Source organism: Fusarium venenatum (genome assembly GCF_020744135.1).
Source record: "Fusarium venenatum strain MPI-CAGE-CH-0201 chromosome Unknown EDB82scaffold_3, whole genome shotgun sequence".
Lineage (NCBI taxonomy): Eukaryota > Fungi > Ascomycota > Sordariomycetes > Hypocreales > Nectriaceae > Fusarium > Fusarium venenatum.
In genome coordinates this window covers 394068-419472 of record NW_027072131.1, presented here as the reverse complement: position 1 = coordinate 419472, position 25405 = coordinate 394068, and the positions used below count along the sequence as shown (strand labels likewise).

The following is a 25405-nucleotide window of genomic DNA, read 5'->3' as shown; positions in this document are numbered from 1 at the left end:
TCAACGTGTGAAGCTCATGATGCGATTCTTACCTAATCTCTGTTGACTCAGACCTTTCGTACTTTTCATTGGATTGAAAGAGCAGCAGCCAAAGCCGGTGTATAGTCAGGTGACCAGTGGCGCAGCGGTAGCTGTTTTTTTCTGTACCGCGAATTGGATTCATTCTCTACTGTACCTCTATTCTTGATTTTTCTTTTAATAAACAATGCACCGCCGTTAATTAATACCGTGGGTTCTCATGTTTTTAGGTTTCTCAGACTGTAGCAGGAAGGTTAGTGGTGAGAACCCTATGACCACTCCAGAACGAGAGACTGTTATTCTGTACCTACTTGGGGATTAATCGCAGCGATAAAGCAACAAGTAAAAGTCTACTGCTAGACAATTAAATGAGGCAACTTTGACTGAGAATAAGGTATAGCCATAAAGAAAGAGATAATTTGGAGCTATTTTAATTGACCCATACCGACGACGCAGAAGATGGAAGCTCTTATCTTATCGCATTCTTATCGGATCCATCTTATCTTTATCAGGTGACTGCAAAAGGTTAATTGAACAGCGACAAGACGGAATTTCTCATTCAAGTAACCATCGCAATCCTCCCGCTGTAGAAAAAGAGACTGCCTCAATTGGAAATTCATCGTCGCGATAGAGCAATTAAGCTTAAACCCTCCAAGTCTGATATCGGGGTTTTGTCCGACGAATATTACCTATCTGGGACAATCCTACCACCATGTCGTTCTTTGCGCGGCATATGACGCGAGCCTTAAGTGGCCCGCTAAATGCCTATCTTGATCTGCTATCGCCAGGATGCCGATCTAGAGGCACGAGAATGTTGCTGGGATGTTAACGAGAAAAACAGGCCCCTTGTATATAACTCCTGTTTCATCTTTAATGTTTTTTTTTCTACTCAGCATCTTGACTTGCATTTGTGACGAGACAATGGCGAACACTGAAACACAAACACAACCAGCCGAGGTTGGGTCTTCATATCCTCCTCAGACGGGCATCTTCAAGCACATTTCTGGGGTCATTCCTTATTTCAAGAATCCACGGCATGTATTGCTTCTCAAGCTTGACTGTCTTCTTCTTACGTGGACGTTCATCGCTGGTATCATGAAGGAGATGGATCAGTCTGCTACAACGCAAGCTTATGTTTCGGGAATGAGAGAGGCGCTGGGTTTATATGGAAATGAGTTGGTCATGTTCAACACCTTCTTTTCCATAGGATATGCCATTGGGCTTGTTCCAGGGCAGTTAGCTCAGACGAGGGTGAGTGACGCCAATATCATCGAGCTTACAACGCTGACTTTATGATAGGTTCGACCGTCTATCTTTCTCCCAACCTGTGAGATTATCTGGGGTCTTTTCGTCTTGGTGTAAGTCCAACATACAGACCTCAACTCATACACCCAAACTCACTCTCTCACAGAACCTGCCAAGCCAAAAGCGCAACCACAATCTACGTTCTTCGCTTCTTCCTCGGCCTCTTCTCTGCCGTCTTCTGGCCCAGTGTCGTCTCCCTCATCTTCAACTGGTACACACCCAAAGAACTCGCCTTTCGAATTGCCTGCTTCAACGTATCCGACGTCGCAGGCGCCATGTTTCTCGGTGCTCTTCAAGCAGCTCTGTACCGCAACTTGAACGGTGTCCATGGTATCGCAGGATGGCAGTGGTTGTTTATCGTTTCGGGCGTCATCACCATCGCTCAAGGAATCGTGGGCTTCTTTGTCATTCCTGATACGCCTTCGTACACTCGTGCCAAATGGTTGACAGAAGACGAGAAGAAGCTCTCACGAGAGCGTATGGGAGACTTTGGAGCCAAGACTTCAAAGCTGATCCCTACTTCGGTTCTGAAGAACAAGTTGCGCAAGCTGATTACTCACCCTGTCACTTTTTTCTTCCTCTGCGCGTTTGTCATGAACGCTTGGGCACATCGAGCAAACGCGTACTTTGTTCTGTATATCGAGAGTCTCAAGGACAGCGCAGGAAACCGCATCTACAGCACGTACCAAGTCAACATCCTTCCGTTGGGCGGTTATGCCATGCAGATCTGTACCAACCTGATTCTCAACGGCCTGTCGGACTGGAAGCACTGGAGATGGCAAATCAGTTCAGGCTGTGCTTTTATGCTCGGTATCATGCTGAGTGTTCTCTGCGCCTGGCCATCTGACAACAAAGTCGTTATGGGTTTTTACTTCATGACCTACGCTGTCAACGCAGGAAGTCCAGCCCTGATGGCGTGGTTTGCCGAGTTGATGCGCAAGGAACCTGAAGCGCGATCCATCGTTGTTGCTCTTACTGTCATGATCGTCTATATTGGACATGCAACTATTCCTCTTCGTGCCTTCAGGGTTTCTGATGCGCCTCAGTATCCGATCGGATTCCCTCTTACTACTGCGTTCTCGTTCGGGTCTGTTTTTGTGCAGCTTGGATTGCTGTGGTGGTCTCGAAGAAACCCTCAACTTATGCAGAACGGTTATGAGGGTTCTTCTATTGATTCACGAGCTTCTGATGAGGAGAGCTCTGGTGGTGTTGAGAGAGATGGGGTGAGTGTTGATCAGGATGGAGAGTACTCTACCAAGGAGAAGACGAGCCCTGTTGTTTCCAAACTCGATGGATGATTTGAGGCACGTTCTGTTCAGGTTTAGCTAGCTTATGTTTGTTTCAATGATCAAGTCTTTGTTTTATGCAGCTTTTGCTTGAATGATCAGTCAGCTTGTGGAGCTGTAGCTTATATTACAGAACGTCGAGTTGCATAGAAGGTGTCATTTGCCTTACTCATCTCAGATGTGACTCGTCGAACTTGTGGATAAGCATAATCCTTGTCCGACCCTGTCTCGGCCAATACCGAACCAGATGCACAATGCTGTCATCTACCATCTTCTATGTAACCCTATAACCCTATCTCGAAAAAGGCTACAGTAGCTGTGAGTGAATAGTCCAATGAGTCTAGCGGAAGCTTGATATAGGTCACACACACTACTCGTAGTAGCAGGGATGATGGTTGGTGGAGGTCGCTTTGCTGTTGCTCGTGTGATGCTGGCTGTTCACGAGTTTCCATGACTGTTGACTCTTTTGGGACACTCGAGTACCAAGATGAGCATGGCAGTAACACAGAGGGTCACGGATGAGCATTCTTCCCGTAACCTTGTTCTTCCTCTGCATATAAGCAAGATACAAGGTTGTTTCAGCTGTGATACCTGTTTTGCACAGTCATAAGCCTTGTCACTGTCGATGTTCTAAGTTTGGTGCATATGTGGCCAAAGGTTGGAGGGCTGCCAACAGCAAGGTCACAACAGACCACCACCACTGCCATCTTCCTTAGAAAGAGTCTCTTTCCTGGAGAAATACCATAGCAGACTCAAGGTCTTGGTTGAGTCTGTTGAGCTCAAGCTTGAGGGCATGGTAAGTACAAGTAGATACGGCTTGAATGGATGTATAGCTATGAGACACCTCGTCATCAGCTAGCAGATGGTAGAAGAGATGACCTTTAAGCTCTATGGTACAGGCATAAACACCATGAGAACACTGATCTCAACAGCATAACCTGGCTCACAAAATTCATCTCTTATGTTCACAGTGACCAAGTTTTCCGATAATATTGAGAAGTACGTGCACATGGTGTTGAGTACCTTGATGGCCTTGGTCGATGATGGTAAAGACGTGAAGGTTGACTCATTGTGCATGAAAAGTAGCTGACTCCTATGGTAAGAGTAAATACGTTATGTGACTGCTTGGACTCGATCTCGGCATGGGCTTTGTTAAATGGTATGAGGAAGGTTGTGTTGTGGATACTTAACACACATGTCAGCATGGAAGCGATGAAAGGTATGAAGGCAGCGTGTTGATAGACTGGGGAATGGTACAAGACCTCTGCCTACCCGGCGACATCAATTGACCAAGTCGACGAGGTAGAGTTTGCAGCGGTCGGCAAACCCATCAGTGTTCAAACACACAAGCTCGATTAAGAGGATTAAATGCAACAGCTCAACATATATTTAATTGTAACTATCTTGTATCGTTCTGGCCAACACTCAGATCACTCAACAACATACGATCCGGATCCAGAACTAGGTATCTATGGGTATCAAGCAGACAGGCACGACTTCAAATCCCCTCACGTATATACGATACTGAGTTCAAAACACATCAAATCAAATGCCAAAATAAATTGCCAAAGCATGTATATATCCTGTTCGCCTCAAGAGACAGTCTTGCTCCTCTAGTCCTCGTTTGTGGGGGGACCAGCGTAGTTCTTGTGGCCCCAGGCCCAGTACCAAATTCCAGAAACCAAGCATGCGAAGACGAAGACGACGGGAGCGTAGTTGACGGTTTCGGGAGTAACGGGGACGACGGAGGGCATGCAGAAGAGAGGCATGGCGAGGAGAGACCAAGCTGAACAGGTTAGCAAAGGACGTAGAGATTGAGGTGTAATTGAGACATACCGATAGCGATAACGTTGGCGACAGCGCCAAGTTTGCCGAGGTAGAAGTTGCCGGTCTTGACCTGCTTGCGACCGGTAGCGAGACTGATGGCAATGGGAGTAGCGTAAGAAGCTGTCAAACAAATGACACCGACACCAGAGAAGGCGTTGAAGGCGGCAGAGGAACCGAAGTAGATGATACCGAGGATGATCTGGACAACCATGCTGAGCATCATAGCGTTGAGAGGAACGTCGAGCGAAGTGTTGACCTTGGCCCACCACTTGGCACCGGGGATAGCACCGTCACGAGCGAAAGCCCATGTGCATCGAGAAGTGGCAGTTGTGCAACCAATACCGCAGATGATGGCGAGGACGATGAGAGGGAAGAGGAGACCAAAGGCACCACCGGAGCTACCAACAGCGGTCTTGATGATGAAGGGCACTGGCTGGGCGGAAAGGATGACTTCTTGGAGATCGGGGAGGACGAACATCAACGGGATGATGAAGAGGAGACCAGCGAAGGTGTTGATGAAGATGGTAGCGACCATGGCCTTGGGGACCTGGACCGAAGGGTTCTGAACTTCCTCACACATGCTACAGACGGGTCAGTATTATATTGTCGCATGTTGTCAGTTAAACTCACGAGATGATCATTCCAGTGGAAGAGGTAGCGTAGGCAGCGTGGAGGAGACCGACACAGAAAGACCAGCCCTTGGGCCATCCAGAGTTGGCCTCGAAATGACCAAAGACATAAGCGGCATCGCGACGGCCTCCCTTGGCCATAGCAAGGACACAGACGACAATGGCAATGACACCAGCGAAAGTCCAGAACACAGCAGCGGTCTTAATAATTATCAGCACATCATTCAATCACAAGAGAGACGGTTCACGTACATCAATCCATGGGAGGTATTTGTTTCCGAGCGCAGAGATGGCGTTGCACAGGAATGTGAGACCGAGGAAGACGAGGAAGACCTGGTAGGCCTCTCCAGACATGACACCGACACCAGGGCTCGACTCAAATACATTGACACACGAGACAATGAAGAGGGCGGTACCGAAGTTGACAGCGAGGGTAATGGTAATGTTTCCGACAATGTAGAGCCAGCCACAGATCCAGCTTGCAATGCGACGCCATCGAGGAGGGGAGAGCATGAAAGCTTGGTAGTAGACACCTAATTATCACGAGGGAATCAATCAGCGACATGTTTTTTTTTTTTTTTGCAAGGCACAGGACAAGCGAGCAGGGACGGATCGGAGAGAGAGAAATGTACCTCCAGCTGTAGGATAAACACTGGTGATTTCACCAAGAGAAGCAGCGACACAGACAATAATGAGAGAGACGGCGAGCCATCCCCAGATAACGTTGACAGGGCCACCGCCAATCAGAGGGTAAGCCAAGGTTGTAGCGAGACCGTAGGGAATAGAAGCGAGGACGAAGGACATGAAAGCGACCTGGAAAGTAGAACGGTTTCGCGACAGCTCAGCCTTGTAACCAAGGTTCTCGAGGAGCTGATCGGCAGCTTCTGGGTTGCCTGCGCCAGAGGCTTTGGAGTTTCGTCGAGGCTTTTGGTCAATTGCGGGCTCCATGGCACCGGTGCTGGTGCTGCCCGAGTCGTGTTTGGACATGATTGACAGAGTGAATGAGAGTGTGTGTGTGTATGAGAGAGAGGAGACAGAGAGGAGAGAGGGAGGTGAGGGGGGATGAGGGGATTTTAAAAAAGAAAGAAAGAAAACAAATGCCCAAATACTACGGAAATGAAAAGAGAGAGGGAAAAAGATCGAATTGAATCTGGGGAAAGGGAAAAATGACGGACGGGGGGCCTTGAAGAAATTTGGAGTAGCGCATTCACGGGAAACATGGGGGGACCAGGTCTAGGCTAAGTCAGTGGCAATCAAGAGAGGGAACCATGGATCAGGAAATCAAGGACGAGACAGGGGATGGGGATAATGAAATGGATCCCTCTCTGACTGAGACCCATTCCAAAAGTGGAATAGAGAGAGAGAGAAAGTCCACCCACATGAACGATACGATTAGACCAACAAGTCAATTCACTAATAAGGGTATTACTGCGCAATTGTAATTACAGGGAACAAGAGAACATGGCAGTGCTGGTGAAAACAGAGCAGAACCAAGTCTTGACAGTTCTTGAACTAAACCACAACCATGTTAGTGACTCAAAACACAACCAGTAACTTGCCATATCAACCTGTTGGTTCTTATGCCTCTGATAGGCGAGTTCAAACTCTTAGCGCAAGACAAAGAAGTCACTCAAGCAACCAGACAATTCTATAGGCTACTACGTCATGAAAACAGTGGAACTATACAAGCCCCAAGCGGACAAGCCGACAGACACAAGGTTTCGGCTTCAACCTCAAACTGGAAGGAGATAAGCTTACCACCAGTAACTCTCAGTCTCCAACGTTGAGAACGGTTCATGTAATGGGCCAAGCTTTCAGCACATCAGGTAACAAGTTTAAATTAATTAACTGACTCTTTTTTAAACCGCGGATTGCGCAACAACAACATGTGAAACAAGGGACAAAGAAATTAAAAATACCCTGTACCTTGTTGTATGTCTCATATGCAAACAATATGTCCGTTATCCAACTCAATCGACGACATGAACCCCGACAGGCCGAATTCCGGTTTCTCGTTTGACGATCACTCAGCTTTGCATTCCCATACTTTACCTATTTTGGTGAATATCCAGTATGTGATCGTCAGGGTATCGACACCACCACCACCCATTATCCTTGCCTATCATCGAAGGTCGCGTGTGCATCCAAGATTAAAGTTGATACTGTAGTTGATACCATCGTGAGTATCTAGGTTGAAACAAGATAAACGCTTTCTTTTCCCCCTCCTTTATGATAACGATCAACTTATTCCTATCTAAGAAGTCCGGCGACATCCCCCTCTATCCCGTCACACGTGACCGGTACTCAACCTGGAGATATCGGTAGCTGATAGCTGATAGCTGATAGCTGATGATCAATACGCTTGTCATGACGGGCCGTTCCTTGCATGTGTACTCCGTATGTGCATGTATGTATGTGTAGTAGTAGTCGATTAACCCCGTCCTCCATTGTAATCAGCACCACCAGCCTTCCTCAACCGAACCACAATATCCCTCTCATCCAACTCGGACTTATCCCCCGTCGTGACCGCAATGCTATGATGCGAAAGCTGCCTCTTGACATCACCGCTCTCAATGCTAACACGAGCCTTGCGCATGACCTTTGTGTTTTCTCCAATCCAGACCACCAGCGCAAACTTAACACGAGTGCTCTCCTTGTCGTTGGCGTACTCGACGCGCACGTAACCGTACTGGACCTGACCATCGTCAAGCTCGCCCACCAGCTCTGAGAGACCGCCCGTGCCCGTCTTGGTGAGCATCAGCTTGTTGCCCACGGCCGACGCGTACGAGATTAGGAGCCAGTTGGTAGCATCCTTGTCGGAGCGCACGGCATCGTAGGCGGCGGCTATGTCTTGTGCGTCGAGACCAGACATTATGTATTATTCGTATCGATTGATTGGGATCGGTGTGTCGAGGATCGAATCGGATTCGTCGCAGCGTTGTCACAGCAGGTAGGAGGAATAAACTGGGCCTGGTACGTAGTTCCCAATCAACCAACAAAGGATTGTATTGAACCGTAGAACAATTAAAGGGTTCAAAAAGCTTGGTCTTTCTCGTCGAATGTTTGACTCAGGGGCCAATTCCTGTTCCCTTCTTTTTTCCCCCTCCCCTAACCTTGTCTCCTCTCCAGGGCAGGGTTTCTGGTCTGGGAAAAGCTCGGATATCTCGTCTAACCAACGACAGTGGATTTTTTATCTCTTGTCCTGTTATTGGACGTTAGTAAGAGAACACGCTCTAGAAGCATGGCGATCCATATTTCTCACCATGACGCTAGAAAAGAAACGGACAGACTCCGTCGTCTTGGCTTTTTATCTTCAAGTCGGTTCAGCTCCTCCATCCCCTGAGCGACGGCTCCTCTTACCGGAGACCCGTGCGACGACGAGATACAACCTCTCCACGATTAATGTTATTTTCCAGTACGTAAGAAACACGATTAGCTATTCCCCTCCCCCGTGGGCAACTAGTTCAAGTTCAAACGTCGGATTATTTACTCAGGGCTGAAGAGGGTCAAGATCATGAATGCTGCTTTTGTCTGCTTCTGTGTGTCTCAGTCACTTAAACTGCATGACACTACCCCCTTTCTGCAACTAAGGCTGAGCTATGATCATGACAGGTTCCATTTCTTGGTCGATTATTCCTTCTTTGAGGGATATATTACCGATATCTCCCTCCCCTTGTTCCCAGTGCATGGTCCCCCTGAAGATGATCAATTGAGAGTGTTGTTCGGCAATAATCGCACATTCAGTGTCAGTCGGCCCGAGAATTGTCTCAAGCCGACAGTGGAGTTTTTACGAGATCCAACGGGCCGCCGTTTCATTTACTGGACAGCGATTACGTTGAGCATCCAGTTAATTGATCCATAAAGCGCAAGTAAAATGAGAGAGAACTTGTACTAAAATATGACGACAGTCTGTCTGTCTCTCTGTCCGCATGAGCCTCAAACCTCAAACACTGTCGATGCTATTTTCGTATCTGCCCAGTCAAATGTCGTACAATAAATGCATGAAACCCCTGTTTATTCTTCAACCAACAACATTCTAGACTCCTTCCTCTTTCTCTTTTCCTCCTGTGGCTTGCAGGATTAAACAACCAAAAGAGAAAATAAACTGTCCGACTCCAACATACCCATGTTAGTGGATTGTGCCCAGGCTAGGATCCCCCTTGGTCCCAGTGAAATTGACCCTATAACAACGCAGAAAAGAACAGTAATTTCGTAATGGATAAAGAAACTGGGCAAGTTAACAGACAACTTGGAATTGGCATTTCTTGGGTTGTGTTGGGGGAAGAAGAAGTGGACTGTTGAGCAGTGCTTTTGTATTGTGTGAGAATGAGGTGCCTTCTTTGGGCCCTCTGGAATGACTTGGAGCTACAGGGCGAGGGAAAAAGACAGCATTGGAGACCAATTCTAACCACCAAGTAATAAATAAAGACAACAGGAACGAAGACAATAACTAATTTACTTATTGTTTATTTTTTTTGATATTTATTTTTTGATATTTATCTTTTATTATTGTTTGCTTTCTCTTCCTCTTTCGCATCTTTTTGGGTTCTGCATTCGCACATCTGTCCCACTGGACTTGATCCGCTGGGAACATCACATCGAAACGCCCAAGTCAGACAGCAACTAACAAGACGCTCAACCTCCCCATCAAGGTCAACCTTTGCGATATCTCAATTGATCCGTCACGGGTTTGCATAGATATTGGCTCATATGCGCTCAAAAGCGACCTCATTCTAGTAAAGCTAGGGGAAGTCCAGTCGTGCTTTCTTCTGGGAAGCGTTGGCTTTATCGCTCTCGAGCTTTGTCAAGATTGACTATTGGCTCAATTGAACCGAACATGAATAATTCCAGAATACCCCGACAACAGTAAACGCCAATCCGGGATTAATTGAAGGTGAGAATAAGAATAACAGATAATGAAACGGAAACACGACGAGTCATTTCAACGTTTCAATCTGTAGATGCGCATGCGCAGAATAATAGAGTATTGTCTAGGTTGATGGGCGCAGGTAGGGTGCTTATTGCTAAGGCTTAGCGAAGATGAAGCAACGGAACGGCAAATGTCTCATGTCAATCGTGTTACACGCGCTTTGGACACCCTGAACACCTTAATCGCACGTTAATCGCAATGGTTATCGACTGCGCGCTTCCAGATTCAATGCATTGTATCTAAGCCACGAGGGGTTGTTGTGTCTGATTCAGTTCTGACGCTTGGAGGACAAGGCATGGATCGGATGCTTCACGACATTGACAGCGACCAGCCAAACTTGTTAATGGACGATTCTCTCTATATTTCTGAGAAAAATGGATAAACAAATAAATCTCCATTTTTAGTAAGCAATAGAGATGTAGTTGACCGTCGCGACAATTCGGTTTAGCGTTTCCAGTATGGCACTCAATCGCTTCTCGATGGTGTTGATTGCGACGTTTAAACACAGGCCTTGATAATGCGGGGTCACCACTAACATCACCACCTAAACAAAAATCCAGGCCCTTGAACGCCGTGTATCTAACAAAGCCGTTATCGCTTTGCGCATCATATCATGAGCAGAAACCTCATTCATGATTCTAGAAACCTAGTACCGAGGTAAAAACTTCAATTACCGTGACATTCTGACGTAACGCTTCTACACGTGGGCCTCTGGGGGATCATATCATAGTAGATCACTCACGATAACGCAGCGTCAAGGGACCATGTGATGCTCTTCTTCTCTCGCCGTTCATTCCGGACAGGGACCGAGTAATAGGGACAGTGTTGAGAGAGACTTTCTCACATGGTGGATTGAACCCTTGATCCAAGGTGTCGCTGTAGAGTAGGTTGAACCCTGGTTCAAGATTGAAGATGAGATGATCTGATGGTATCACGACATTCATTCTGCCCTGTGGGGTGGGCGATCCAGGGTCGTGGAACTCAAGGGTCTCGGTTAGCGCTCTGACAAGAGTGGGATACGAGCAATGCTTGAAGAACTAATGCATCAGCGAGGGAAGAGAGGGTAGGTCTAATGGTCATATCATTCATCAATCTGTCAAGGTCTACCTAGCATCGCCATGCTGAACCCGACGCTATGTAACTTTTGAAGCGCAGCCAATGCGATACTGCTTCCTACCAGACGTGATCATTTCCAGTTCTTAGTAGCGGGGATTGTTTCCGTATCCCTGGCCTTGACCTTGATCGTGTCCGTACCCTTGGTCTTGCTGGTAGCCTTGGTTGTAACCACCAGATTGATGCTGCTGTGGCGGAGGGGGATACTGATCCGGGCGGTAGTCTTGCTGCGATTGATGCTGCTGAGGTCTGTACTCATCAGGTCGATATCCCTCCTGGTGCGAAGGTCTATAGTCTTGGTGAGATTGGCCGTGCTGTGGTCGGTACTCGTCGTGTCCTTGGGGTCTGTACTCTTGACTCTGAGGTCTGTAATCTTGACCCTGTTGAGGGCGGTGTTCTTGACTCTGGGGCCTGTAGTCTTGATTCTCGTGAGGTCTGTAGTCTTGTCCCTGTTGAGGCCTGTAATCCTGACCTTGATGGTGATCCTGCTGGAACTGCGAAGGAGGATTATAAGGCTGCTGCCCACCCTGCCCACCCTGCGAAGCCGGCACGGGCTGATTGGCACCACCAAGGTTCCCAGCAGAAGGCGCTCCAACACTAACACCCTCATTTCCGATATCATCAGGCACAGAGATCTTGACCTTGGGCAGGTACTTCTGCACCTTTTGCTCCACCATGTTCTGAACAAACACCCAACTCTCGCGCTCAAACTTGCGATGTCCACCGTTGACTACACCCAGAATACTCTCACGCAGCGTCTCTTGGACCTTTCGAACAAGGCCACGGATCTTGTTAACGAGCTTTGCCTTGATGTCATCCCCAAAACCACGGTCCGCTGAGCCTCCAGGTCCAGCGTCGCGGTCCAGCTGCGAGTCGAATGGGTTACCACCGAGGATCTTCTCAAGGGGGCGCTGGAATGAGTCGGGCAGAAGCTCAAAGAGCTGCTTCTCAATTCCACCAAGAATCTTACGGAACTCGAGACGGACTTCACGGTGGACTCGCGCAATTCCTGTGCTGAGCTTGTCACTGATGACCTTTGAGAAACCGCCGTTTTCACCATCTCCATCAGCGCGATCACGATCATTATCGCCAAAGCCCCGCGCAGATCCCTCGTTGGACTTTTTGTTCCCAAACAGTCCTCCAAGACCTTTAACAAGATCCTTGACTTGATCTTCAATCTCGCCCTTAACACCATCTCCCAAATCCCTTGTACTTGTGTTTCCTCGAAGCCAGCGCTTTATATGGTCGAGAGCGATTCGTGTGAATTGTTCGGCGATGGGTGCGTGCTGTTCGCGAAGCTTGGCGCCGACTTGTTCCTTGATCTCGGGGCTGATGAGACGAGCTTTCTCTTCGGGGTTGCGCGCTGCGTCTTTGACGGTACTGCTGAGGATGCCTAGAAGGCCATCGAGTTCGAAACCCTGACCTCCAGTACCTCTGCCGTTGTTCTTCTCAAGATGGTCCTGTACAGCGTCCATAGCGAACGAAAGGAAGCCCTTTGCACCACCTCGAGAAGAATCACCGCCGCCACGAGACCTCGTCTCATCTCCTCCTCCACCCTGTCCCTCAGTGATGTCAAAAATATCCCTTAAATCATCGCCCGCCTCGTCCGTGATCTTGGTAAAGCTACGGGTAAGCTTCGCGATCTCGTCGGCAAAAGGCAAAGACTGGCCACCGTAGGCATCGGGGGCGTTATCGTCTAGGCTTCGGCTATCGGAAGGTTTCTTGTCCTTGTCGAATAAAGAGCGAAAGGCGTCAACGACTTTGTCTTCAAGACTGTCGATTGTCTTTTGCTGAAAGGTTTCTAGCTCGGTGGTGATGCGGGGTTGGATCTGAGGAGCGAGAGAGTCGACGTACTCGTCGACCTTTTTGAAGAGGACTTCTGGGACGCCGCGGGAGGACATTTTTTTAGGACGGTAGACGATAAAGAAATAAGGTTATTTTGGTAATGTTGGGCTTTAACGCCTTGTGATGGAGCTTGAGCTTGAGGAGGAGCCGAAGCTGGACTGAAACTGGATTGAGTTGGAGGGGGAGCTGAGGTGGCGTGACGTCAGCTTGGTGGGCAGTCAATTAAAGCTGCCAGTGTGACTTTAACCAGCGTCAAACATATTACAAGAGCAATCCCACTCATGTAATACTAGACCGAAATAATTTATAGAATATACCCTGTTATTTTTGCTATACTAATTGAATTAGATCGTAGCTTTTTAAACTATTCCAGTGTGTGCGCCTGTACGATAATCCTCCAGTACAGTTAAGCAAATTGCTTGATTAGCGACCGAGCCAACAACTAAATTTCCAGAGGGTAGACCGTTGTAACAAGACAACTGCACAATCTGAGGCCAGTCAATCACTTACTGTGAGCTGCCAGAGTCACTTCAACCAGCGTGAAGCGCATTACAAGACCAATCCCACTCATTGGCAAACTATCCTATACTCTGTTATTTCTGTCTTACCGAATTAATTACAGTAGTTCTTTAAACTGTCCTAGTTATCGCGCCCGTAAAAAAACAACCCTCCTACAGTTGAGCGTTGAACCTTACGCTTGATTACCGACCGATCCAACCACTAACGTTACAGAGGGTAAAAGCGCTATAACAAGACAACCAATCTGAGGGCCAACCACTAAACTTACAAAGGGGAAACCGCTGCAACGATAAACCACGCAATAGATCCAACGGAGTTTCGTTCTTCACCACCATTCATCGCTTATGACTGCATAATCCATTTCTTCAAATCACACCCCCAATCCATCGCATCAACAAGGTAGTCATGTACACCGGGGGCTGTGCTGAAGCGATGATAAGAAAAGTCCAGACCGTAACTCATTGTTACGGTGTGACCAATTACCAACAACGGCGGCGCTCCGTTACCGCAAACAAGAGCGGCCAAGTCCGTTTTACAGGCTTTGCATCTCCGTCTTATCGCGGCTCACCACATTCAATTGCACAACTCATTCTCATTCACATTCATATGGCGACAGAACAAAATTTGACAGAGGTGCAAATGATTCTCTTAAGCTGTACCTGCATTGCATTCTGGCAGCCTTGTATAGTAGTATAATGTATATCTGTTATGACCAACTCCTCCTTCGAAAAAGCACAAATCCATTGCATTGCATTCCTCGCAAGGAAGCAAACTTTTTGTTTCCTTTCCCAAATCAATCACTAACAATTCATTTCCCTTTTCCCCTGCGCCATTATACAGTCTTCGCATTCAATCAAGTCATCGTTGTAGGCGCAGTTAAGGACGCACTCTCGGAGACATCGTGACACGCGTAAAACCAGGCTTCGCTCTTCTTCTGCGTAAATACAAATAAAGCAGGCTCATTCTGTTGCGCGCTCAATCCTTATTAAGACCGTCTCTGCCCGTTCAACGGAGAGCGGTCAAAGATTGAGGCGACCAGACATGATGATTAAAACAGCAGAGTCAAACAAAGGCGGTGATGTTCCGCGATAGCAAAGAGAAAATGAAACAAACTCGCAGTTTAAAAAAGACCCAAACTCCAATGCGGATGCCCGGCGCGCCATGCCAGGCTTGCACAAGTCCAATTCCGTAAACGCCAAACAATTGTGGCTGTAAGCAGTGTGAGCATCCATCAATCGTTGATCAAAGGCTCGTGCTGTTTCGGGTCAACAGCCAGGTAGAGTAGTGATGTGGGACCGACAAGCGATGTTGTCTTGAGGCCCAGTGTGTGCGGTGAAATAATGTCGATAGCAATACAATCTTGGTGTAGTGTTGTTGGTGGATCATGAATAGTCCAACTTCATTCCACGGTCGGTGACATGGTCCTATCCTCGGATCGCCGTAGCATGGCCATCGCCCGACCAGGGAAACCGGTCCATCATTTGTTGTTGGACATGGTACGACAGGTCATTAGATGGGGTACCATCAAAAGAGACAAAGGCAGGTGAGGCCGACCGTGCAGTGGCAGAGGGTCTCGGGGAAGGCGATGTGCTGTTAGCACGGAATCCATCCTTGGGTGTTGAAGAGCCCGACTGTGGGCTGAAAGCACCACCCAGTTGAAGGGTATGGTGAGCGGCGGGGCCGGCGTGATGGGTGTAGCTATTGGGGCTTCCAAGCGAGGTCGTATGGCGGTTATTGCCAGCGGTGGCGGGGTCGAAACGAGCACCACTGAGGGTACCGTCCATCATGCTCGGGCTCGACTGCTTTGATCCAAACTGCACAAGACTGTTAGTAACCAACTCTTTCATTTTGCTTCTGGATTGCCGTGCCATCCCGATGGGCTGGGTGAACGATGGAACGATTCTGGCGCACAAGGGAGGGACGACGGGCACCAGAAGCGATGGGTGAGGCAGGGCGGACTTCGGGGGCACGTACAAAGCAGTACTTGTTAACCAGCTCCTCATAAGACGAGCTGGAGATTGTAGAGTTGGGAGAAGTAGCTCCGGTAGCCATCGTTGGACTCTTAACGGTAGTAGGTGGCTGAGGGACAGTGAGGATGGGCTTGGGACTCCGGACGTTGGCCTTCATGTAAAGACCATCCTTGTCCTGGGCGGCTTCCTTCTCCCTGGCAGCCTGGACGGCAGCGCTGAGGGAAGCACCAAAGTCGTAGCGGTTGGAGAAGGCGACGCCACTGGGTGAGCCAAAGTCCTTAGAGAGGTTGTCACTGGCCAGGTTGCCAGCCGACTTGGACTTGAGGCGAAGACCACCAGTGCCGTTCTCAGACTCACCAAGAAACTCGTGGATGGGCTGATCGTAGCTGAGCTTCGCGTCATCACCAAACTCACCGAAGCCAACAGGCATCGACTTGGGTCGAGGGACGTTAGTGTTGCTGGTGCGTCGGTTGCTCCGGGGTAGACCACCGGCCGACCGAGAAGAAGCGCCCTGGAAGTTGTTCTTGCCATTCATAGGGAGATGCTTCTTGCGGAAGTCGACCTGGAAGTTGGAGTTGTTGTTGTTGTCCCAGTACTCCTGTCCAGTGACGGTGTAGCGAACGCAGAGGAACAGGGTCTTGGACTCGAGGTTGGCGGTGTCGGCGAGCTTGATGGAAAAGGTAAAGCGATCATGGCCAAGAGGTGTTTCCCGGGGGCGGATCTCATGGCTGTAGTCGGCGGCGACCTCCGAGGTGGTCTTCCAGTAATCCAGGGTGAAACGGCATGTAACAGCCTTGTTAAAGGCAATGTTGGCGACAGCCACTGAACCCAATAGAGTCTTCTGGTCGGCCGAGAGCCAAACCTTCTCGAGTCGGACAGGCAACGACTTACGAGCCGCAGAGTCGTGAGGGAAGTTAGTGGTGAGGATCTCCCACTCGAAAGGAGGGGTACGGGCAGTCTGCTTGCCGTTGCCAGGGAAGGGGTACTCGGTGTCACTCTCGTAGCTGTCGATAGGTGAAGAGCCAGCACTCACAGCAAGAGGCCGATCCACTTGAAGGAAGTGTCGGACGTGCTCGAGGTGTGAGTCGAAGTGAACAGCCTTGGAGAAGATGGGAGTACCAGGCATGCTTGAGGGGCGACGGCGTGAAGAAGGACGAAGTGCAGGTCGGACGAGCTCACCAGACTTCTTGCGTACCATTTGAGGCTTCTTAAGCAAGTCTTCATCGGTCTCCTCTTCTGATACTGACTGTGAGTTGTCCTTGTTTAGATCAGCGTTGGGTTCGGTAGCTGATCGTACGTGACCCATCTTGCGTCCCTTGGCAAGATCACCAAGTGCACTTGTGCTGAAGCTGAGGTGCATGTTGTCTTTGCGGGGTCGGAGCTGCAATGTTTCTGTGCTGTCTTGGTGCTTGATCTGTTGTGTTCGTTCAGGGGATGATGTGCGCTGCATGGGGATCTGGCTAACAGCATCTCGTAGAGCCTTGTCAAGCTTTCGTCCTCGGATTTGGGGACCTTGCTCCTCATCATCACTACCGGAGGAAGCAGAGTCAGGTGGGGAGATGATAGCACCCATGGGCATCGTGCGCTCGTCTGTCACTGGTGGGGGTGATTGCCGAACGCTTGAAGGAACTGCTGTGCCCATGCTCTTGAGATCCTCCGATGTTCCCTGCGGTGTCAAAGTCCCTGTTGATCCATCGCTAAGAGCAGAAGCTGAAGGTGTTCGTCGATGCTTTGTAAGATATGAGGCGGATCGTGGTAGGCTAGGTCGAGGACTCGATTGAAGCGATGACCTCCGGCTCGCTACAGGTGATGTAGAGGCTGAGGAGGCGGGAGATCGGTGGGAGGGCGGCGTGTAAGGCATTCCCAAGGTCGTATGTGGGCTTTGAGAGAGAGGTGGAGGTGGAGGAGGTTATCCGTGGAAGCAGGAAAGGATTTCCAGGAGCTTCACCACGTAGAGGTAAAAAGAATCGACTAAGGGTAAAAAGGTTGATGAACTTCTCGTCTCGAGCGAGATGAGACTGAACGAGGTTGAGGGAAGAGGATTGTCGTTTGGTGCGAGCGATGCGATGGAGTTTTTGCTCCTAGCGCTTTCGATGAAGATCAAGGCAGGAGTTGATCGAGATCAGGTCTAATAATGGGGAAGGTACTGATTAGCATGGTTAAAAAACAGGGAACTTTTGTGGCGATGCGTAATTAAACGAGAAGAAGAAAAGAAGAAAATGGCAGAAAACGAGATGGAGTAGCCAAGAAATAAATCAAAGATTGTTTCCCAATGAATAGAAGAATGAAAACGGGCAATGATATGATGTGGAAAGTTTTTTCTTAATCGGATTGCATTTGTAACGAGAGCAGGCAGGCAAACAGGAGGGCTGTGCTTTTCGCTGTGGGTAATGCTGTGTTGGCGAGCATTACAGGGAGCACAGCGAGCGCAGTGCATTGCAGTGCAGTGCAGTGTAGTAGTTCAGTGGGTTTGGTTGGTGCCCAGGTGGGCTTTGGGTTAGTGCCACAACTTACACGATTGATCAATGCGCACACCAGGAAACAAACTTGTCGACACTGAGACGGGGAAAATGCTCTGGCAATATTCCAGCAACAGAGCAAATGTGTGATCCACGAGGAACAGTCGGCAATTGATTGACGGTGGGTTGAAAAGGTATCACAGTGAAGTGATACTGCAGGTAGATTCCGAGATAACGACGTTGAACAAGAAAGACAGCGGTTGTCGTCGGATTATGAGGCTCGTTGAGTTGATGATGAGAAGGAGGACGTTGACATCAAATAGAAAAATGCAAACAATGAACCAAATGAATAACAAAAACAACAAAATGGCTTTCCTGCTGATGATACTATTGTCAGTAAATCGATCAGTCTCTTTCTGGGGTGGTCGTAAACTCGTTGAACAGCAATCAGAGCTGGGGGTGGAGATGCTGAAAGGAATCGAGGATAAGAGGGCTGCGGGGAGCAGGTGGTTTTGAGTGTTTTGTCCAGTTGCCATCCCTCTCAGGCCAGGTCCCAGTTAAAAAAAAACCAAGGTACGAAACTTAGTACGATTGTTCTGGTTTGGCTTGGTCCTGATCCTGACCTGACCTTGGTCGCTTCCACTGTCTTGGCCTTTTTTGGGTACTTGTCCCATGAAGGTTTAGTGAGGTGTGTGAGGACGAGGACAGCGCCGGGGCCGGACTGAGCGGCATAGACTAGCACGACAAGGTTGAGAGCCGCGTAGGCATGGGCCGTCTGATGGTTGGAGTGGTAGAGTTGCAGTAGAGGCAATTGGGATGGGTGGAGGAAGAGATGTGGTGGTGGGTGCTAAACGGCAGGATGGGGCAGGATTTGAGTTGCAGGCCCAGGGGTGGGATAATGAGGTTTTTGGTTGGGAAGGGTAGGGTAGGGTTTTGAAGAGAGTGAGTTGAGAAAGACAAGGGAAGGGGTGGCATCATGTTGATGTTGTGCACTTACAAGTTGTGTTGTTGTTGTATTAGACAGACTCTACTACAGTACGATATGCAGTGCAGTAACAGTAATATTACAGTTGTATCCAATCGACAAACTCTCTCAACTCAAAGCTCTGTTGCATCGGCTTTTGGCGGGGTTCAAACTGAACAGAGAGACGTTTCTCCGTGGGGTGGGAATGGGGAGAAGAGTATGGAGATGGGGATGGGGATGGAGTTGTGGAGAGTTGGGAGAGAGAAGCGCCGAGACGTTGGCAATTGAAGAGAGACCTTTTTAAAAATGCGTGAATTGATGATTCTTGACCTTTTGAGGCGGAGGCGAAAAGAGGAGAAAACCCTCCAAACCGCAATAAGAACGGGAAGAGAGATAAAGGCGTTCTTGGTGTTGTGGATGAAGAAAAGATTGGCGTTGTTTTTGGGTTGCGATGGCGGCGGGGTTTGGCGTCTGCCGATTACTGCTGGATATTACAGTAGTGGAAAAGCCTCTTGTAAACCCAAAACACTCTGTTGTTTGAAGGAAGGTATTAAATTTTTATAAGATTGATGACAATCCCATCCCAAGTCTGTTATTATGCACGTTGTACGTACAATATGATGTTACCAACTGCTGATGGCTACCGGATCCAGTACACACGGGCTGTTGGGGCAGGGGAGATAGTTTGCAGAAAAAAACGTCAGATGGCGGAATACAAAGGAGAGGCGAATAATTTTTTGGTAAATGCGTGGGGATATCTCGGCTTGGCTTCTTTGCATCTGATGCCGATGCTGGTAAAAAAGAATGTGAATGTGAATGATATGAGGTTCTCGACTGATGTTGAAACCAAGTGGAGATGATCTGAGCAAGGCCGTCACGATAGCGTTAGATGAGGTATCCGTATCGACCGATAAAAAAAGGCCAAGTCAGATAAAAGATTCTGTAAGCGGAGATCCCCAAAATGCTACGAGAGCATGGACTTGCTGATGAGCATGGGTCAAGGGTATTGGCATGGGTTTGTTGATGAGGTCCTTGTTTGGTTTGGTATGGTTTGAGGATGCGCCGGAAACTTAAGCTCTCAGTGGATTGAATTGAATGGGCGAGTTTACAGTTTTATTGGTGTCGTTGGTTGTTGCGACGATACAGAAACGGTAGCATCGGTATGCTGATAAAAGACAAAAAACCCGATAGTAATGACAATAAGAAAGTAAAAAAGAAAGAGCAAATAGCAACGATTTAAACAGAAGGTTTATTGTACGAAATGAATGGGATTGAATCAATGAAATAACGAGGCTGACACTTTTGCAATCAGTTCAATCTGGTGGTGTTGCATCCAAAAAAAGCTGAAAACAGAGAAGAAACAGAAGTAGAAAGAGAAAAGAGTGTTGGAGCAACGAGAAGATGCGACATGGAATTAATAAGACCTACATGAACGCAAAAGAAAATAAATTGAGAAACATTCGCCTTCAAACATAATCCTTTCATCTCAAACAGTTGTTATGGTGAGGATTCACATATCTCAACCCAACAGAGACATTATGGCATCGTGAAGCAACACAGCGGACAAGAACCACTGGAAACAGCACTGACCGACCAACCAACGATCGAGTCTGTCTTTTTTTTTCTGTCGGCGCACACCCTTTTCGGTCTTAGTCTCGTCGCTTCCAAGGCCGGGGGGGAGGATGTCAGTCAGATCATCGAATCACAGATAACCATGGCGCACGCCAATGTACTCGTAGCATTCTTTGCACCCCAAGCCCATTCTTTCGCTCTGGGTGGTAAGAAGAAGAAGAGGAGTGCATTCAGTCGCAGTCGGTCAAAGACAGGCATTTTCTTATTGGGTATACCATTCTGTCTCAGAGACAAACAACAAATGAGATGCTGGGCGCAGGCAAAAGCATACGAGGCTGATCTCAGCTTGCATACGTTTTTCCTCATCATCAGCATCATAATGATGACGAAATCGCTTGACGATAAAAAAAGTCTTGAAGCTTTGAGACTACTGTAATCGGACTCCGTAATTTTCATGTAGAGCACGGTCTTTGTTGAATGGTAAGCGAGAGAGACAGAGACAGCGACATCCATGCTTGTGGGTTCTTCTCTTTCTCTCGCTCTGAGACTCATCGCCAAAAAAGGTGGAGTTTTTTTTTCTCTCAGTGACACACTCTAGAGTTCCATTGAACAAGCCCACCCCAGACGATTAACGGTTTAGCCTCGATAAAACTAGTAGCTACTAAAGTTAGGTACGCTTCAGCTGTCTCTGCGTCTCTTTTTCCGCGAGCGAACGGATCTAGTCTGTGGTAACTATCGCGGCGGCCCTGTCCTTGAACTGAACTCCCGCTTTGTCCGCTCCGTATCTTCCGGGACATACGCGCGCGCCGAAAGGAAACAAGGCAGACAGATGGGCAGAAAATCACCAACTTCGGCAGATAGAACAAAGTAACATTCCATGAGAGATGAATCTCGATGAGAAGGAATAACTACCACGGCACAAAACTCAATACAGCTCTCACCGACTCGTTATTACACAGTACGGTAATAACGGACGCCATTCCCAGCCCATGGCGTTTCCCCTCACCATCCCTTTTTTTCCGCTACAGCGCAGTCTTGAGTCTTGTCTGACTTGCTTTAAGCCTCCAAAATCCAAGGCAGAGCCCCTTGTTTAAAACACGAACAAAAATTCCCAAAAGCACAGATCAATAAAAAACGAGGCCAATGCTCCGGCAGATTATGGAGTCGTTGTGGGAATTAACACCCGACCAAGCGATTGGACACGCGATTGAGGATTGGGATTGTATGCATACATGGAACGAATGAATGCCTTCGCTTAAGACGAGCTAAAGAGTAAAGGCCCCAAAATGTACAAAACATGTCGTGACACGGTTGTTTTGTCGTCAATGACGTATGTCGTCACAGAAACCATGCCTGCATTCTTTCATTGTCTCACCACGCGAACAACAACAGTCTGGAAGCATCTGAACCCATCACCAACTACGGCACAGCACAATAAATACCAACCACGTTTTCCATCAACCCCAGACTTTTTTCTTTAATTGTGATGAATGCAACGCAAAAGATCTACCGTACCGCAATAGACAGAGAGACAGGTGTCCTTGCTCTTGGCTACATACTCATCCCCTTGTCAAGAATGCCATGTCATGTCATGCCGTGATACATTCATCAGTCAGTTACCCGCATCTCTTCCAATGGGAGTTGAACTAGCCTCCCCAGTCTCATGATGCCTGTAGTATTGTCGGTGGTTCCCTTGAGAGTCGAGAATCCAAGGTATGGGGAATCGTGGTCGAGACACAATGCGAAAAAAAGCAAATGTTCCTTCTCCCCCCTCAAGTTTCTCAACGTTCGTGGCTTGTATTGTCTTGTCTTTGATCTGACACAAAAAAAAAACCGACCGCCTGTTCGCGTCTGTTCTGTGTGTGGGGTGTCGAGTTGGGGTAGAGACAGCCTCCTCCTCCAATTGAACGGACTGGCACTTGAGGAGATGAACTTGTGAACACAATAATTGTGCGCGTGAGAAGAAAATGAAGATGTTCTTGACCGCCGGCAGAGTTGAGAGTCATGGTTCAGTTTGACTACAATACACTCGTAAGCAGAGTCAACGAGACCGCTTTTCTGTCACCATTCCCCCCTCTGAAGCAAGCGCCAATAGCTCGCAGACGATGGCGGTTTGTCTTTTGCATGCAGATTGCACCATTCCTAGATGAGATGATGGTTCTGGGGCAGCTTAGTCAAGATGTTAGTCTTGTCAGAGGTTCATGTCACGATTGAAGGGAATTGGTCAATAACGGTTTTGTGTCTATGGTACGATGGAGTAATAATTTTCGCTTCAAGCGGCAATCATTCTGACAGGCCCCCCCACGTACTATTGGTTTAGTCTTGAGCTTGTTTGTCTTTGCCCGTTGGGTTAATTAATTACGAGGCGAAACCACAGCGACGGAGACGAGAAGCGAGAGATTAGTAACAGTGAGAGAAACGGATAAGACTTGTGTGATAAAGAGTTTAGTGCGATAGACAGAGATAACGATGGAAGCACAGACCAGATCACCCACTCACACTCAATCGGGGACTGTCCACTCAATTCGACTGGACTGGACCGGACTCCTGTCAGGTCCGTCAGCCTAGAGGCTCGAGTGTGGTAGTTTAGCTTAGCTATTTTGGACTGAGCGTTTTGTATGGTCAGTTAGAGTTTTTCACCTCCATGTTGGTCCAACAGCCTTTCCCGATTGTGGTTCGTTATCAGCTTCATTCTAGAGTCAGTCATCCATCATCAAACAGTCCCCGAGACTAAGTATGACTGACAGACGGAAGGGTGGTGGGGAATTTGGAGGTATTTTACCCTTCTTGTCATTTAATTACCAGATTATATGCCTCGAGCTTTTAAATACCACCGAGTCTAGCATTATGTTATTATTCATAATTGTTCATTTCGAGACAAAAGACCGTAACTCTAGGGTGAGTCGAGGAATTAAAGACTCGTTGGTTTCAGCACTAGAGCACATTCAGTTTAGAAGGGACAAGCTCTGGGGACCCAACAATGAAATGATTTACAGCGCCTCGTAGTACTAGCTAGTGGCTGGTGGGGGCGCACAGGCTCATCTTAACAGTTTTGGGGGCTTGTTGGGTGCGGCGACGTTAGGCCACTCAATGGCTTGCTTTAGTGGCATGCACTGACTACATATTCACATGTTAAAGAAACACGACGTCCCTCATTCAATTCAATATCACGCAACCGCCATCACTTCTTACAGAAACAGTTACTAAAGAGACCCTGAATGATCTGATGAACCAACCAGAAACCCCCCTGTCTGAATAGCCACCACACCTTTAACATTTTGAACGGAGTCTGTCGGGTTGCTGACAGCCATCCATCGCCACTGTAAAGTGACAGCTCCTCCCCCCAACAATTATCTACAGCGGTCGATATCCAAGCACAACACCAAGACCTTTGCATCGCCACCCATTAGTCAAAATCACCAACCTTTTGTCTCCTTCTGTCGTGCCGCATATATTATTCCTCCCACCATAAACTTTTGCCTCAATTACGTCGTCTAGACCATGCTTGGTGGTCCATATGCGCACACACCAATTTGGAACGTCGCATTCAGCGTTAAAGAGTCCCCAGTTCAATTGATGATGGCGCTAAAGAAAACCGTTTCCTTCTCCCTTTTTTGCGATATGCATGTATGAGCCACTGCCGGGTTATTTTTCCCACAGTGGCTGTTTAAGAAACAAGCCCGGCATGGCGAACCAAAGGGAGGAATATGTAGTGCAATTGGATATGTTCGAGATTGAGTCCCAGCAAGAACCCGATGAACCCCTGCTCGTACGATAACGCACGGGAGAGCAACAGTACAGAGCACATATGTGACAGGGATTGGGATAGCTTCATTAGCTGAGAAGAGCAATTGTCTCTGTGTAACCTGACACCCTCACGCCAGAGCCTCTGGTCAATTCATCATGGTTGACTGACGACACGATAAACCTCCGATATCGCTTTAACATTTTCCCTACCCGTCTTGTTCCCTTTAATTTTTGAGGCAATTGGGATACTCGATATCGACACTACATCCATCTTCTTGAGCAAGGCTGATAGGTAGCCGCCCCTCCTCGGTGAAAGTAGCGCGATACAGTTTACTGCAGTTGCTAAAAACGGAGGACCCTCAGCTTATCTGGAGGTTTCAGTAATAGACTCTTGGCTGATTACCTCCACTAATAATGGACGATGGTTTCCCCCGCGAATGCTAAAATGAATGAAGCATCTCCTGCATCTGTACTGTTACGTTTGCGGTTTGATAGATACCTATCATTAATACAAACAGACACCCTTTCTGCAAGCACAACGTCTCGACAAGTATTGGTCTTTTTTTCGGATTCGTGGCTTGATTGGTATTTCGAGGTCTCGCTAAGCATGCAGTTCATGAACAGGGAAGACGTTAAACGAGACAAAACATGGGTGGCATTGACCATTGAACTCAGAGGCTCAGGGCGACTCTCAACTCAATCCAACTCAACTCAACAGAGAGTAAATAGAGGGGCGGTCGCAGACCGAGATTGAAATGGAGTCCAAATCGTATTTTCCATGACCCGCAGTGAAGATCTGCACGGGCTAGACTGTCTAGGCTGAGACGAATTAATTGTTTTGAGGTTGAGAGGTTGAACCTTACCATCCACTGAGAAGGACTCGATGATCCCCAAAGGCATGATGGCTTCAATGGCGTTGTTGATCACCCAAGCCATTTATTTACATTCAAGGGTCCTAAACAATTATTGCCGAATACTTTCCGTAATGAAAGTTAATCTCAAGCCGAGATCGATCATCATTTCCTCTTTCTTTTTGAGATATTTAAAAATTCTTCAGTGAGTAATCTCGCAATTTGCCACTGGCAAAGGGGGCGTTACATTCAACCTCTTCAGCTCAACGACCCCGGCGATTGAGTGAGTGGGTATACCACCTGCAACAAACACTAAAAAAAAAAAAGGGACGAATTCCTCTTTCAAGCTAGAAATGAGTAATAACAAGAA

General features: G+C 48.0%; 5 protein-coding genes across 5 annotated transcripts; 1 reads left to right on the top strand and 4 right to left on the bottom strand.

The window, feature by feature from the left end:
- Positions 1 to 814: 814 nt before the first annotated feature.
- Positions 815 to 2762, top strand: EDB82DRAFT_502819 (major facilitator superfamily domain-containing protein). The gene is made up of 3 exons (XM_025726292.2): positions 815 to 1269; positions 1318 to 1376; positions 1430 to 2762. The coding sequence occupies exons 1-3, from the start codon at positions 841 to 843 to the stop codon at positions 2619 to 2621; spliced, it is 1680 nt and encodes a 559-aa protein (XP_025580873.2). The 5' UTR covers positions 815 to 840; the 3' UTR covers positions 2622 to 2762.
- Positions 2763 to 4222: 1460 nt separating this feature from the next.
- Positions 4223 to 6052, bottom strand: EDB82DRAFT_546316 (amino acid/polyamine transporter I; the record flags this gene model as incomplete). Its single annotated transcript, XM_065609465.1, has 5 exons — positions 4223 to 4395; positions 4446 to 5017; positions 5067 to 5266; positions 5318 to 5598; positions 5698 to 6052. 5 exons carry the CDS (start codon positions 6050 to 6052, stop codon positions 4223 to 4225), a joined length of 1581 nt encoding a protein of 526 aa, XP_065463746.1.
- Positions 6053 to 7364: 1312 nt separating this feature from the next.
- EDB82DRAFT_203350 (uncharacterized protein) lies at positions 7365 to 8203 on the bottom strand. Its single transcript, XM_025726290.2, has one exon. The coding sequence runs from the start codon at positions 7935 to 7937 to the stop codon at positions 7497 to 7499; it is 441 nt and encodes a 146-aa protein (XP_025580871.1). The 5' UTR covers positions 7938 to 8203; the 3' UTR covers positions 7365 to 7496.
- A 2857-nt stretch (positions 8204 to 11060) lies between these two features.
- EDB82DRAFT_502806 (uncharacterized protein) lies at positions 11061 to 13272 on the bottom strand. The gene has a single exon (XM_025726288.2). It carries the CDS (start codon positions 13007 to 13009, stop codon positions 11195 to 11197), a length of 1815 nt encoding a protein of 604 aa, XP_025580870.1. The 5' UTR covers positions 13010 to 13272; the 3' UTR covers positions 11061 to 11194.
- A 1528-nt stretch (positions 13273 to 14800) lies between these two features.
- EDB82DRAFT_202982 (putative phosphatase regulatory subunit-domain-containing protein) lies at positions 14801 to 17545 on the bottom strand. The gene is made up of 2 exons (XM_065607209.1): positions 15447 to 17545; positions 14801 to 15286 (listed from the first exon to the last, which is right to left on the bottom strand). Exons 1-2 carry the CDS (start codon positions 17301 to 17303, stop codon positions 14897 to 14899), a joined length of 2247 nt encoding a protein of 748 aa, XP_065463745.1. The 5' UTR covers positions 17304 to 17545; the 3' UTR covers positions 14801 to 14896.
- Between the last annotated feature and the right edge of the window lie 7860 nt (positions 17546 to 25405).

What these genes read in the sequence shown, in the direction of transcription:
- EDB82DRAFT_502819 (XM_025726292.2), top strand. Translation starts at nt 841, where the DNA reads ATGTTAACGAGAAAAACAGGCCCCTTGTATATAACTCCTGTTTCATCT. An exon ending in GGCAGTTAGCTCAGACGAGG is followed by an intron (nt 1,270 to 1,317) that starts GTGAGTGACGCC and finishes ACTTTATGATAG; the next exon opens with GTTCGACCGTCTATCTTTCT. An exon ending in TGGGGTCTTTTCGTCTTGGT is followed by an intron (nt 1,377 to 1,429) that starts GTAAGTCCAACA and finishes ACTCTCTCACAG; the next exon opens with AACCTGCCAAGCCAAAAGCG.
- EDB82DRAFT_203350 (XM_025726290.2), bottom strand. Translation starts at nt 7,937, where the DNA reads ATGTCTGGTCTCGACGCACAAGACATAGCCGCCGCCTACGATGCCGTG.
- EDB82DRAFT_502806 (XM_025726288.2), bottom strand. Translation starts at nt 13,009, where the DNA reads ATGTCCTCCCGCGGCGTCCCAGAAGTCCTCTTCAAAAAGGTCGACGAG.
- EDB82DRAFT_202982 (XM_065607209.1), bottom strand. Translation starts at nt 17,303, where the DNA reads ATGCCTTACACGCCGCCCTCCCACCGATCTCCCGCCTCCTCAGCCTCT. An exon ending in TGGTTAACAAGTACTGCTTT is followed by an intron (nt 15,287 to 15,446) that starts GTACGTGCCCCC and finishes AGTCTTGTGCAG; the next exon opens with TTTGGATCAAAGCAGTCGAG.